The sequence below is a fragment of the Apteryx rowi genome, unplaced genomic scaffold, assembly GCF_003343035.1.
Source record: "Apteryx rowi isolate R43461 unplaced genomic scaffold, aptRow1 scaffold_31, whole genome shotgun sequence".
NCBI classification, from domain to species: domain Eukaryota; kingdom Metazoa; phylum Chordata; class Aves; order Apterygiformes; family Apterygidae; genus Apteryx; species Apteryx rowi.
This window is the reverse complement of record NW_020449530.1, coordinates 3,446,959-3,460,586: the sequence shown is the minus strand read 5'-3', so window position 1 is coordinate 3,460,586 and position 13,628 is coordinate 3,446,959. Positions and strand designations below refer to the sequence as shown.

Genomic DNA, 13,628 nt, shown 5'->3' with positions numbered 1-13,628 from the left:
GAAGTCAACTGAAMACAGTACATTTAACACAACTCAAGTCTGCATTTTGGTCCTTTATGTCACTACATCTGCTCCCCCTATCTCTGGGTAAGTCACAGCACTAAGGGCAAACATGGAAAAAAGTTAGTAGGCAGTGAGATCTCAGGGTTCTTACATCTCTGGGTCCAAGCAAGTAACAAGACAGACTGAAACAATTGAAAAAAGTCCTGTCCTACCTGTGTTTTTGCTTTTTGCTCAGAAGCAGCTGTGCCACTGAAGCACAAGTCTCTGCTTCTTTCACAGCATCTCTGAGTCTGCGGAAAAGATCATTCTCTGGATATTTCCTGTCTTCAGCATCCTCCAACATCACTCTCAACTCAATCACATCTGTAACAACAGTATACAAATAATTTGTACGCAGAAATAAGACATTTTAGACTGTTTCCAAAGCCTTCAATCAAAGCTCTGACGGCCTACTTCAATTTGAAATGCACAATAATGTGTTGTATTATACTCTTTCAGATCAGCTCTTTTTTCCACTGTGAACAACACATTGTCAGTCTTATTAAATGAGCACATAGACTAAAAGTAGGATGTCCTAGAACTCCTGCAATGAACAACAGAAGTCTGACCTTTCTTGTGGTTGAGGTTGGCAGACAGAGCCTCTGTAACTCTACTGACCCAAGTGTCATAAGACTGTGCTCTCACTTTCACTCCATACAGCAAAGAAGGAAGGTCTTCTAGTGGGTACCGGTACCTAGAGATAAGGAAGGAAAATAACACAAGAGTAATAATGCTCGTACAAAAGCCAGAATATTGCTTATATTGAGATTCTCCAGCTAAAATGAGACCAGAGAGACAGAACTTGTATAATATCCTCTGCCTTGGGAGCAAGAAACAGAAAAGAGGATAAAAATATTCCTCCTAGTCATAGGATGACAAAACTGCAGCTAATGTTGTATTTAGCCATGGGTCTCCAGCAAAACATTGCATCTGAAAGAAAAGAGAAAAAATCTTAGGTACCTTAGACACTTCTTCTGCATTGGACAGGGACATAAATCAGATGGATGGTATAGGCACACCAGACGCTCAGGATTACAAGAACATGTAAGAGCTGACAAGAAGCATGTGGTCCTGCAAGCTGTACACTGACGYTCATCATCTGGAACCAGTTCAAACACCTCTTCTTCAGACATCAACACTCCCTAATAAAAAAAGTTAGACACTTGATAAAGATCCAGGGAAGGAGGGGGTTAACATTTTCACTTTCCTTTTGCAAGCAAAGAGAAAAAGTTCTCTTTTACTACTCACCATCTGTACAACAGACTCCCTTAAGCGTGTTTCTTCCTCTATCATTAGAGTCATCTCCTTGCAGACCATAGCAGCAAGCCCTACATCCAAGCACTCTGGATCTGCAGCCATCTTGAAAATCAGCTCTTCATGGGAGAAAACACAATGACGTCCTAGCCTTCGGTAGTGACTCACGCATTGACGTCCAATGGGAAGCTAGAGGAAAAAAGCAAAAGAAAAAAAAACTCACAAAGTCTATAATTTTGAGAAGACATTCCAAGAGGATCTCTCATCTCCCACTTTCCCTCCCTTTACAAAACCTGGAGAAAAACTGAGGCTCAGAAATGGAGTAATATCTTATGGGAGTCACTTAGCCTTCAAATCATGTCACAGAAGTAACAAAAGATTTCCCAGGTTCAAAGAGGACATCCATGTTGGGTGGGAGTCATCTGCCATAAACTTACATGCCTAACTTTCAGGCATAAGTTTAAGAGTTGTCCTAAGCTCTTCTTACTGTCAGTGGAAAGACACTGGCACTGTAAAGATGACCTCTGTTAGGGTGAAATGCATTGCCCTCTGGATATTATTAAGCTTGGACTTAAGATATTTAACTGCAAGATGCCTAAAGTTCAGCAAAACTAACGTCATTATTTTGTCCCTTTTAGAAGGGGAAAAAATATATAAAAAGCTAGAGGAATTGGCTACATAGATTTCTGGGTTATATTTTACATAAGCAAAGGAAATCTCACATGGCTAATGTGAGTTTTGCAGATTCCCCAGAGGCTATAAACAGATTACATAATGGATACAGGAGAAAACAAGAACACTGACACTATGACAACCCTGCAGACAATTTCTCCGATTAATGACTAAACTTTTCTGATTAGAATTGAGGACTAGAAGTCCTACTTAAATACATCAAAAGAGAAATTAAATGGATAAAGTAAGGATGAGATCTTAACTTCCTACTGTTAGTGCTGGACAGCAGTAGGACATACTCCTCTAGAAAACTTATTGATGAATATATGTAAGTTATGCTTTGGTGTGGCATGGTTATTAAAACAAGCACAAATATAACCACGAGGTGCAGTAAGCTGAAACAAAAGGAGAATAAAAGTTATATGCGTACCTCCAACATTCAAATGACAACAGCAGTTCAACACAGTATATTTACCTATATCAATCCGGAAAGATGCATCACAGAAATGCTACCTAAAGGAACTATGAAATACCACTTTAGGTTAGAAGAATGCTTAAAAGAAAGACCAAACGCAAAAGTTTTGGTTGGAAGCTGTTCAGAATTATCTGCTCAAAATCATTTTCTCCAAAGGAGAAGGAAACTCAAATCAGTCTAACTGTTGTACCTGGAACTATAAACATAAAACATATGATGCAACATAAAAGATTATCCTTCAGATAAACAAGTTACTAACATTCCCCTTGTAAAGGTCACCTTGCAGAGACATGGCAAACATATACAAAAGAACAGACCCAGTCAGCAGTGCAGAAGTTCACAGCTTCAGCAAAGTTGTATCCCTGGTTAAATCCAGAGTGATAGGCACGAGGAAAAGTCACAACAAACTCGCCAGCACACTGGTTGGTCCTGTATACCTAATACAGGTGAGTATAAAAGAGAAAAAAAAAGAAAAAGAAACTTTCAACAGAAGTTATGACACATTACTACAACACATTTGAAAATCACTTTCTTTACCTATAGAACGCCATAGGTAACATAGCCACACCAGAAGTGTTAATGAGTGGTTCTGTCCTCTTAAAATGAATCCTCAGTTTACAGCCTTACTCAAAAAAGCTGAATATATAAGCCAGCAGTTGAAAATATAAGGCATAGGGATTTCTCTTTATGACTCCCAAAAGGGATGTTTCTGTATTATCAGTTAACAGATCATCATCTAATCCATCACACCACAACATGCAAAAGCCTCTGGAAACACTTCAGTTTGCTTTGTTGGGATATTTGCCAGAGAAGCAGTTTACCCTAACACAACAGCAAATGGTAATGACTGCTCCTTAAAGAGCCACTGTCAACATTTGGTCAAAAACAGAGTTTGCAAAAACTCAGCTTTCTACAAGACATATATTTTATCATCAGAAGACATTAAAACCATTTCACAGACAAATTTACTGCTGTGACACTACTTTCCAGTGGGAGCCTGAAAGCAAAAAGTAACTATTACAAAAGAAAATTTCACTTCTCTCCACATGCTAGATTAATTATCATGCTATTTTCAAAAAGTCATGTTTTCAAGTTTACCAGTATTACATATTGGTTTAGTCCCGATAAAAGAATAAATTTGTATAATTACATGGATAACCATATCCAGAGCTTTCACAATTAACAGTAACAGTATTTTTGGAAATGACAGCCTTCTACATAGAATTAAAGCAATTCCTAAAACAAGAAACAGGGTGAAAGATGGGGGCATATATCGCCAGTATTGCTTCACTGGGATCTTATACCCTACCCAAAATCATTTAACCATAACCCACGAGGACAAAGAGCACTGGCAGGTTAAGATGGACTTAAATCCTGCAAGTCAGCGCTAATAGAAATAGCGACATTCAACCAAAAGCTTGTGTTTTAATGTTTTTATCACTACCAAATGTTAATCTCTGGTCCTTGAACAGCTGCTAAAAATAAAATTAAAAAAAAATCAAATATAACATATAACATACAATTGTTCTGTATGGTATTCTGTTTCACATAAAGCTTTAGGGAATTTCTTCTCTTTTTTTTTTTTTTTTTAATTAAAGAATTTGGCATGTTCATTTCTGGTATAAGACAAGTTAAATTTCATGGTGAGTCTTCACCAGAGACTACTTCCTCTAGAGAAGGATTCTAGAAAATTACTTTAAAAAGCACCCTATAAGTGATAGGCTCTGTAAATGTCCACTAAAAAAAATTTTCAGTTATTGCAAACCATTGTTACACAATCAGAACAAAAAACAGTCCATACAAGCATTTATGTAAAAAATGCTTCTGTAGTACTCACTGGTACACCATGCTCCATCAGTACATTGGGGTTCATGATAGTGACGAGCTGATGCAGGAGATCAGGCTGGGATTCAAATAGCTCAGGAGCCAGTTCTTTCATTACATCCTCCAGTTGCTCTGCTGCATGAGAGGGCACGCCATACCATGTCTTTGGCTCTCCCCTAACAAAAAAAAAAACACAGCCAGAGTAATAAATGCATTATTTCTAGGGAAGCGAGGATGCCATCCAACTGCAAAGTACACCTCATGAATCTAACACCACTGTCCACTTAAGCCAAATATATTTTGCGTATACCTCCCAAAACATCTTCAATCAAAAACACAGTCTTCTTCAGGATATTTCATTCTAATCTGTTAAGTCAATTACTCTACAACACAATTCTCAACATATCTGCCAGCAGCTTTACCATGATAAGCCTAAGATGAAAGACAATTGTCATTTACCATGCTCTAAAGGGATAAAACAGTTAATTATTTTCCTTTAGGATGTAGTAAAAAAGTTTATCAAAGTTTATCTTGGCTATCATAGTCAATGTCTAAGAGAAAAGAGATCACAGTACTTAATTAGTACACTTAATTGGGCTTGGAGAAGTCCAAGGTCTGGAACCAATGGAATAGTATACAACCCAAGAAGAGATGGAAACAATAAAATACCAGTGTGATGAAGTATAAGCAATCCTAATATACACAACCAACTACTGAAAACCCATGGCCCACTGGACTCTTAAAATAGAAAACGTCTAATGACATGAATTAGTTAAGTGTGAGGGAAGAAAGGGACAAAGGAGCAAAAACAAACAGAATATTACTTGAGAACATATTCTTCTAATCCCTCCAGTCCTGCCTTACCAAAGTAATCTGCAACAAACTAGAACCTATGGTGCCAAGGTTTGTTTATTTTAATTTTATTGCTTGTACATCTGAATAAGATAGTTTACTTAAATATCTGAAAAAGTTTACGTAACACTCGCTAACTATATTAATAAACTTGTCACCAATTACCCCAAAAGCTAGACAAGGAATAGGGCAGCATTTTTTTTTGGTTCTTGCAGGCTTCAGTGACATCTGCTGGTAGGACATAGCTAGTAAACCCCAGCAAAAAAAAATAAAATACTCCTTCGTATCAGACTGGGTTGCTGGAATTCACCAGCTGACAAAACCCTCACACACTGATCCAGTTAATAGCATGCTGAGGACAATAACTGAATTCTAAACAAAACAAATCCTCCTCTTGAGCCTACGGATCAGATCTTACTAGCAAACATGCTTCTCCGGAGATGTGCAATCACAGTCTAAAGGCCATCAACTGATCCTTACCATATGTACAACAAACTTTTCACTCTGAAGGGGTGCTTCCCATAGCCTCTCTTCTACTCCCCCTCTCGCACTGACTGAGCCTGATGACGGGAAGACTGCAATGCTAGTCACTTATCTGCCACAACTCTTCTTTTCAAACATAAAAAATAAACACTAGAACATTTCTGGGAATGTTCTAGAAGTCAAAATTACTTTCAAATTTCTGTTCTCTTGAATCAATAGGAATATTTCTCTGTATACACAGATCTGCTGCTCAGCTTTCAGCCCCAATGCCTGCATAAGCCTCTAAGCAGCAGCCTCCATTTCCAGAACAAGGGCATACCAACCTTGAATCACAAAGCACGTATTAGGAATCAACAAACTGCAACTCAGTTCAAAACTGAAAACTTCCTCAGAAAAGATGTGAGCCCATAAAGCATGATTTCACACTGACATTGGATTTTTGGCAACCCAAAATATTCAATAGGTTAATGAAAAAGTTAATACCATAGTGCTTTAACATTATTTGTACTCTCTTTCAATCAGTTTCAGTAAAGAATATGGACTACTCATCATTTTTAGCTTTTTGCTTAGAAGAGGTCATCAACATATGCAAGTATTTTCAAGTAGAACTGCAAATTTACTAACAGCAAACAAGGCTGTGCAAGGTAGGCGTGCAAAAGGAAAAGAGGCCATACCAATGCAGGTAGTTGATGGAATAGCTCCAGTGGTCTTCAATATGCCAACAAAACGATGAGAAGCACATCCCTACGTACAGCCAAGGTACCTTCATGCCAGAGATATCTGCATTGATGTGAGCAAGAACTGATTGTTCCAGAATTGGCATGTTATTCAAGTTCCAACCAGAAAGCGCATAATCCTGCCAAACAAAAGGAGAAAATTCTGAACAAGTCAGAAGACAATAAGACGACCAACTTTAGAAAAGTAAAGTACAAAGGAAGGGATCAGCCCATTCATTTCTGTACCAGACGGTGGTCCATATTCTGCAACAATGAAGCATCAAAATTAGCAAATACTTCCTTAAATACCTTAGTTAGTATTTAATCAGGCTAACATTTAAAGTCAGTCCTAGTATTTCAACATAACCCATATTCTTTGGATCAAGGCCTATATATTTAGGCTTTGATTTTTTTTTTTTTCCATCCTAGTTCATAGCTTTCATGCTTTTCTGATGGAACAAAATACCTGTAACACTAGCAGAGGAAGAACAAAAGATAGAAGTCTTCAGTGAAGCTGGATAGCTTAAGTTTCACTATATCCTTTACAATCTTATGTTATTTCAGCTTTTTAAAGGCCTACTTTACTGCACAGCAGTTTACCTTGATCTTCTTTATATATAATGTTAGAAATTTTTCCTCAAGAGGAGAAATTCCCACTCTCTCATAAGCAATTCCACATTTATGTTCAAATGCATTCTGTACAAAAACAGAATTCAAACAAATTGCCCCAAAAGCTCACTACCATCCTTTCACATCAACAGCCTTTTTTTAAGGTAGAAAGTAGACTAGTGTACAGATTCAGTTTAGGCATATCCCATAGCTGCTGAAAGAGTGGTCCCAACCTCGACTCAGAGACATGTTCCTGCTGTTTCCTTTGCACTGACATTAAAGACAATAGAGCAAATCAGATGACCTCAGTGATCYGTCTAGAAATTTTTTTAAATTATGACTTTCATACAGATAGATCTGATTCACCAAGCAGCCAACAATCATTGCACAGCCAACACAAAGGTGCGGGTGGGAAGGTGCACACATGGGTGGAAGATGACAGTGAGGGAACTACCTCTCCCAGTGAGGAGCATAAATTGATCTTGGGCTGCGCAACCATGAAAACATACCCTTACTCTCTTTCTTAGACTGAATTTAAACATGTAATCAGCCAGAAGATTTAGGCCCTACAGTAAGTCTGGACAATAAAATTGCTATAGGCAGGTATGAGGGAAAATAGGTAATATATTTATCAGGTCATCTTCATCTTATTTTCCATAATAGGACAGCATATCTAGATCTTTTTATTCATCTACTATACACAGTCGGAGGAACAAGCTAAACCCAATTATCTAAAAGTTTTATCTATTTGGAACCTCTTAAGGAGACTGGAATTACGTTTCAGTAGCTAACCCAAAACAACTAAGGCACTCAGAATAAGAAAGAAAAATCTTATTAGTCTCCTTATAGTTGGACATACTATAGCATCTTGTACGTCTTTACCAAAAGATATCAAATTGCCTGCTAAGATTAAGTGATACAAAACAGGTGTTGACTACATCATGGAATAAAAACTTAGCTATCAGAACCAGACCTCAACAAAAATCCTAAACTGTCTTGTCTGTTCAAAAGGAATGCAAAGCACATGCAAAAGCCTTAAGCAATTTCTATATTAGAAAAATCCACACCAATTCCAGGCCTAAATGCTTAATGTGAAATCTTATGCAGAGCAAAGAACAGGGTCAGTTTGTATATTCTGTTCCTCACCTCCTCCTCTGGCATCAGCTTTCGTTGGCCATCCTTCACTGGAAAGCCGCTTCCAAAGTCCTTGGATGAGATATCAGCCCCATATTCCACTATGACGTCTTCTTCTATGCTGCTCACCAACCGCCAGAATTCTTTTTCCACTAGTTCAGTGGGAACCATCTGAAAGGGGAAAAGGTATTAGGGTATATGCAGATAAGCTTCAACCTAAAAACTATCATTTAAGTAATACACTGTTACTAACCCCTCATGGATTTTGAGGCACCAAGGCCATTCCCTCTCACCCCTCCACCTCTTTAAAGTCATTCAGTTTGGTTTGTATCCCTTAGTAGTGGCTGCAATATAACAGAAACAGGATGCCACATAAGGGGTGGGATGGACAAAAAAAGAAAATTGGGTTATTGGAAGTACAGCTTTAAAAAAAAATCCTGACAGCAAAGAATGGAGGAGGAGACATCCAGCAGAAGCTGAGCAGTAAACAGAACAGACAGCTTTCATATTCCAAACTATTTCAGAGGATAACAACCAAAAGTTCTGAACAACAGCGATGAAATTCAGATAAGGAATTGTGTTCAAGAGATTGCAGCCTTCATATAGCTCATTACAGCTTCTAGATACATTATAAATTGGCATGCTTACAAGGTGGAAGCATTGATAAGAACACCTACAAATTACCAAAGAAAGCTGAGGGGAGAAGGAGCTCAGTGCTGCATGCAGCCTAAAGGATGGTGGAATCATCAAGGTGTGCCAGAACAGACATGCCAGTTCTGGAAGTGTTGCTGAGGTGCAGAACCAAAAAAGCTAGTCATCAGATTCAGTCTATTGACTTGTCTAAAAGAAAAGACTGTATGGGGGGGAGGGGAGAGGATTTACCCTCTGAACAAATTAACCAAGATAAAAACCATAGAAAGGGCTGAAGAAACAATCCTTTGCCAAACAAGAACAATTATATACTCAGTTCAATTAATCAAGAAGAGCTTAAATGGAGTATAGCCCACAAAGCTACACCCTAAATAGATAGCTTTACTGCTTGTTATCACAGGAAGAGGGTGAAATGAAGTTGAAATGAGACCAGATGCCAGAAAGCTAAATCATTTGTTTATATATTTCAAGCTTATGGTGCCTTTTTAAACAAAGCTAAGATGCCTCAGCAGAAATTCAGCATCAGCTGATACCACTTCTCTTTTTCCCCTACAAGGAATCATAACAAATGTTGAAACTCACGTGGACCGGCATGTTGAAATAATCAGACTTGAAGTTATCAGCCATTTCACCAAAGCTCTGGAGAGTATATTCCCTGACAGCTTGTTCAAATCCAAAGGCCTCACGGGGTTTGTTGCACTCCTGGAAGAGGGAACATAAAATATTGTTCCCTGCATCAGACCGTGACAAACAATCACACTTTCAGCAAAAAAATAACAGTGTCCATCTGAGTCCTTATCAGACACAGTAAGCTACTGGTTTTGATTGCTTTTCTCAGGTGAGGAAGTCCTACCAGAATGGAAATAGAACAAAATAAGGGAAATTAATTAACATGTTAAACCCCAATGTTATGTGCTTCTGTTTGCCTATCCAAAACTAAGTTTTGTCATCTGCTGCTACAGGTAGCAGTGAGACAGAGCACAAGGAAGAAGCTTAGACCGTCTTAAGAGATCTCTGAGACACAGTGGAATCAAGCACCTGCAGAAAAACTGCACAGGAGCAAACCCCACGAGTGCTTTAGTTTTAGCAAATCAGCAAGTCATCAACTGATTTGGCACTATGAAAGTATGAGGAAAGAGCAGCAAGTCTATTAAGACAACATAAAACTTACCCAGGCAGCTGACTAGTAACAGCTAATAACAGACATCATCCATCCAATACAGAAAATCTTTAAGGGGCCTCCACTGTTTTATCCACAATTATTTCAGAGTGCAAAAAGCAACCAGATCTCATTTCTGCTGCTCTCCCCATCTATTTATTTCTAAAATGTCTGTTTCAGACCCCTCATATCTGACAATTTTCATATACATAAACAATAACAATTTGAAACAAAACAATTCGAACACAAACTCGACAAAACTGACATTCAGCTTTTTAGCCATAGTGAAACAGGACTGGAAAGGAATTCAAGTTGTTAGTTTCTTTTTTTTCCAGAGAGAACTATCATTAGACTATGCCCAACATTTATCAAAGCAGTCCTTAAATGTAGCATGCAACAGAGAATCTACAACATCCATAAGCAACCGGTCAAAATGTTATTTTCCTTCTTGTCAAAAGTTTTCCTTCTTATCTAACTGTCCTTCTCTGATATTTCAACTGATGGCATATTATCCTTGGCTAAAAATAAGAACCTATTAACATATTCTGAAAATGATATACGCCTGTTTTGCAACATCATCATCAACTCCTGTTTGGTTTATGTTCCCTAACAAACCCAAGATCCCCTTTTTCTTCTGCACTGCTCTCTACCCACTTATTCCCCGTTGTGTATACCTGCACTCAACACTTTTCTTTCCATGCATAGCATTTACCTGTATTAACTTTTATCTGAGACTATTTCTCAAATTTATCATGATCGCTAATTCTAATCCTGTTCTTCAAGGTTATGGTAAGACCTTCCAGATAACGGTCAAATTTCACTCCCCCCCCCCCCCGTTTCACCCTTTAAATTTCTTGAAGAACATACTGAATTAATATCAAACCTTGGACAGAACCTCCTCAAGTTAATCTTCCACACTGGCAACTGTATGTTAATAATTTCTTCAAACGTGATTTTTCAAACAGTTGAATAATCAGCTCTATACTGATGTAATCCAGATTATTTGCATTTTTTTTGTTTATAAGAACATCAGATAGGACTCTCTGAAGTCATTCTAAAATCATGTTTTATTTTCACTGCTTTCTTTTTATGGCATACTAAGGTTGAGGAAAAGGCAAAGCGAGTTTGGTTTGACATGATCTGTTCTTAAATTCACTCAATGTTTATTACCACCAGATTTTTCTTTTGATGCTTTCCTATTTTTTTTTTGACTTTTCATTTCTCTTTAACCAATTTATTTTGAAATTGGAGCAATGACACCTCACCTATGGCCATAAGTTCTCAAAGATAACCACTAGTAGTTCAAAGATTGTTTTGGCTAGCTGTAAGTACTCTTAAGTTCGTCAAATGCTTTTGACCTGAATGTGTCTAAACAATCCTTATCCTGTTATTCCTCTATTCTAGCCTGTTTTGGCATCATGCTGTTAACATTACATTAAGCATCTGTGCACAATTAACTTTTAAAGTAAAAACTGAGGCAAAAAAAGTACTGTTGAGTATTTCAAACTGTGTTCTTATTTGTTTACTCTCCCATTACATAATATACCTATGCTTTTTCCCTCCTTACTTTCAATGTATTTATAGAATTTTTCTTCAAGTACTTTTTGTATCATTTGCCAATAACAGCTTAACTTGCACCCTAACTTTCCTGATTTTGTCCCTACATCTGTGATTTACCCTTGGCAACAATGTATCTGCATTTTTACTGCCAATACTACTATTACTGACATTTCTTATGGGTCTCCACATTTTACATTTCCACCACTTTGGAATGGTGTTGTTTGCTAATATTCCTTCAGTGCTCTCTCTTAAGGGAAGGTTTAATGAGCAGCTAAATTAACTCTGTGATCCTCTCCCTTGCCTGTGACTATGAATTTCCACCTCTCACAACAGCATTTGCATGAGTTCATCCGACAATCTAATCTCTCTTGGCCAAGAGTTAGAGATCAGCGAGTAAATCCACCTCATTATATGTCTATGCAACCATTCATACCACCATAAAGGAAACAACAGAAGCCCACAGCCAGGATGTTGGGCAGATGTACATGTGACAGCCCCTTTCAGAAAAAACACAGTGTAGAAAGTTTAAGCTAGTCACAAAATCGCAGCCTTAGAAACAGCAAGCTTTTTTCTCAGAATTTCTGCCAATTTCTTGAGCTTGCTGAAATCTGCTTTTCTAAGACAAATATCAAGAAAACCAAATGATGTCCATGGCCTTTAGGACGTTGATCTCTTTCCTCTTGACATATGAGCTCCTGTTTCTCAAGCAAATAAATTCAAATTAGCTTCCACTTTCAGAACCTCAGTTTTCCTTTTAGTCTAAACCAAATCTAAAATAGCTACTTTTTAAATTGGTTCCTTCACTTTCTGCAACAAGCTGTTCTGAACATATCCCAAGTAACAATTAGAGCAATGCCATAATTATTTACCAATAAATGAAGCTCTTCGTTATGCCTAAATAACATACGTTGATTACTTCATGGTTTAGAAAATACCTCATCCTTATGCTGAATCACCTATCACAACCCTTACGACACTTCTTTTTTGTTTCCCCCTCCATCTACAGACTTTCAACATCCCTACTGCTCACCCTAATTTCCATTACCAGTTCATCAAATTGAGTTTCAGCTCTTAGCATACAAAGGCTAAAGTTTTATGTTTCACATAGCAATATAATAAACAAAGGTTATATCTAGGCTCTGGAAGTGACACTTCAATCTCTTCTTTCATCTCTTCTTAAGGTTCAAGAGCCAAGAGCAGCTAGAAATTCACAGCTCACCTTTACAGTATTCCAAACAAAACACAGCTTCTACTTAGACGGAACAGCAGTGGGAACTGAACTGCTCCTGGTCCTGACCTTTTCAGGATCACAAATACCCATTCAAAGCTTGAATAGTTCTTGAAACTGTACCTCAGCAACGCACTTTGGACACCTCCAGTCACCTTTGGGTACATCAGGTAAAGGAGGAATCAAGCAAAAAGTGTGATAGCTGTCATCACACCCATCACACAGTAGCAATTTGTCCTCATTGTTTCCTCTGCCACAGAATAAGCAAACATACAGATCAACCTGTGGAAAAACAAAACAAAACAAGTTGCATGAACTCCATGTATCAAACTTCGGCATTGCACCCTTTATTACTTTAAAGAAGGCATGTGCTGGATGAGGAAGCTTTTTGCAATCTCCTTTGGTCATTGAGAAGCATTGGTAATTATCAATTATGCTTCAGTTTCCCAAAGCAGTCATGCATTTGAGGGCTAAAAATAAATAAACAGAAGTTGGAAAATAACTATCCAATTCACACGGGCAGTTATTTTCTATATAAATCAAAGCGCCAGTTCATTTATGTCATTCTAAGGCAAAAGAGTAGGTTATGATGTTTAGAACTTCATGTTCTCTCTCCTTCAGGACTCAGTAATGAAAAACAGTTCAAATTAAAACCCTACAGAGGGCACATGGCTGAAGAGTATCTCCAAAACTATTTCAGAAACATACATTCTATCATTAGGAACAATACTGTCATCATATTTGCAATGGGCAAGAAAATATGATAGAAAACCACACCTGCAAAATTTAAACTAAAAATCTCAAGGGGAAGAAGAGGAAACCACATATAAAGGTACTAACTCCTTTCTCCTGTTCTCCAAAATAACACATAAGAACTCCAAATAACAGGATAAAAGAATTAATCCCAACACTCTAGTAAATAATTTTTAGGGTGTCTGTCCAGGATGACCTCTCAAGAAGAACAACACT

General features: G+C 37.7%; 1 protein-coding gene across 1 annotated transcript in view; it reads right to left on the bottom strand.

The window, feature by feature from the left end:
* Nucleotides 1-13,628, bottom strand: part of KDM5A (lysine demethylase 5A) — a 60,717-nt gene that overhangs the window by 32,321 nt on the left and 14,768 nt on the right. Inside the window, exons 8-17 of the mRNA XM_026070434.1 lie at nucleotides 12,783-12,941; nucleotides 9,295-9,414; nucleotides 8,074-8,232; nucleotides 6,277-6,458; nucleotides 4,281-4,443; nucleotides 2,761-2,880; nucleotides 1,291-1,485; nucleotides 1,003-1,184; nucleotides 612-736; nucleotides 216-366 (exon numbers count right to left, since the gene is read on the bottom strand). Of these exons, the coding sequence (XP_025926219.1) occupies nucleotides 216-366; nucleotides 612-736; nucleotides 1,003-1,184; nucleotides 1,291-1,485; nucleotides 2,761-2,880; nucleotides 4,281-4,443; nucleotides 6,277-6,458; nucleotides 8,074-8,232; nucleotides 9,295-9,414; nucleotides 12,783-12,941 (1,556 nt within the window). The remainder of the gene's footprint in view (nucleotides 1-215; nucleotides 367-611; nucleotides 737-1,002; nucleotides 1,185-1,290; nucleotides 1,486-2,760; nucleotides 2,881-4,280; nucleotides 4,444-6,276; nucleotides 6,459-8,073; nucleotides 8,233-9,294; nucleotides 9,415-12,782; nucleotides 12,942-13,628) is intronic.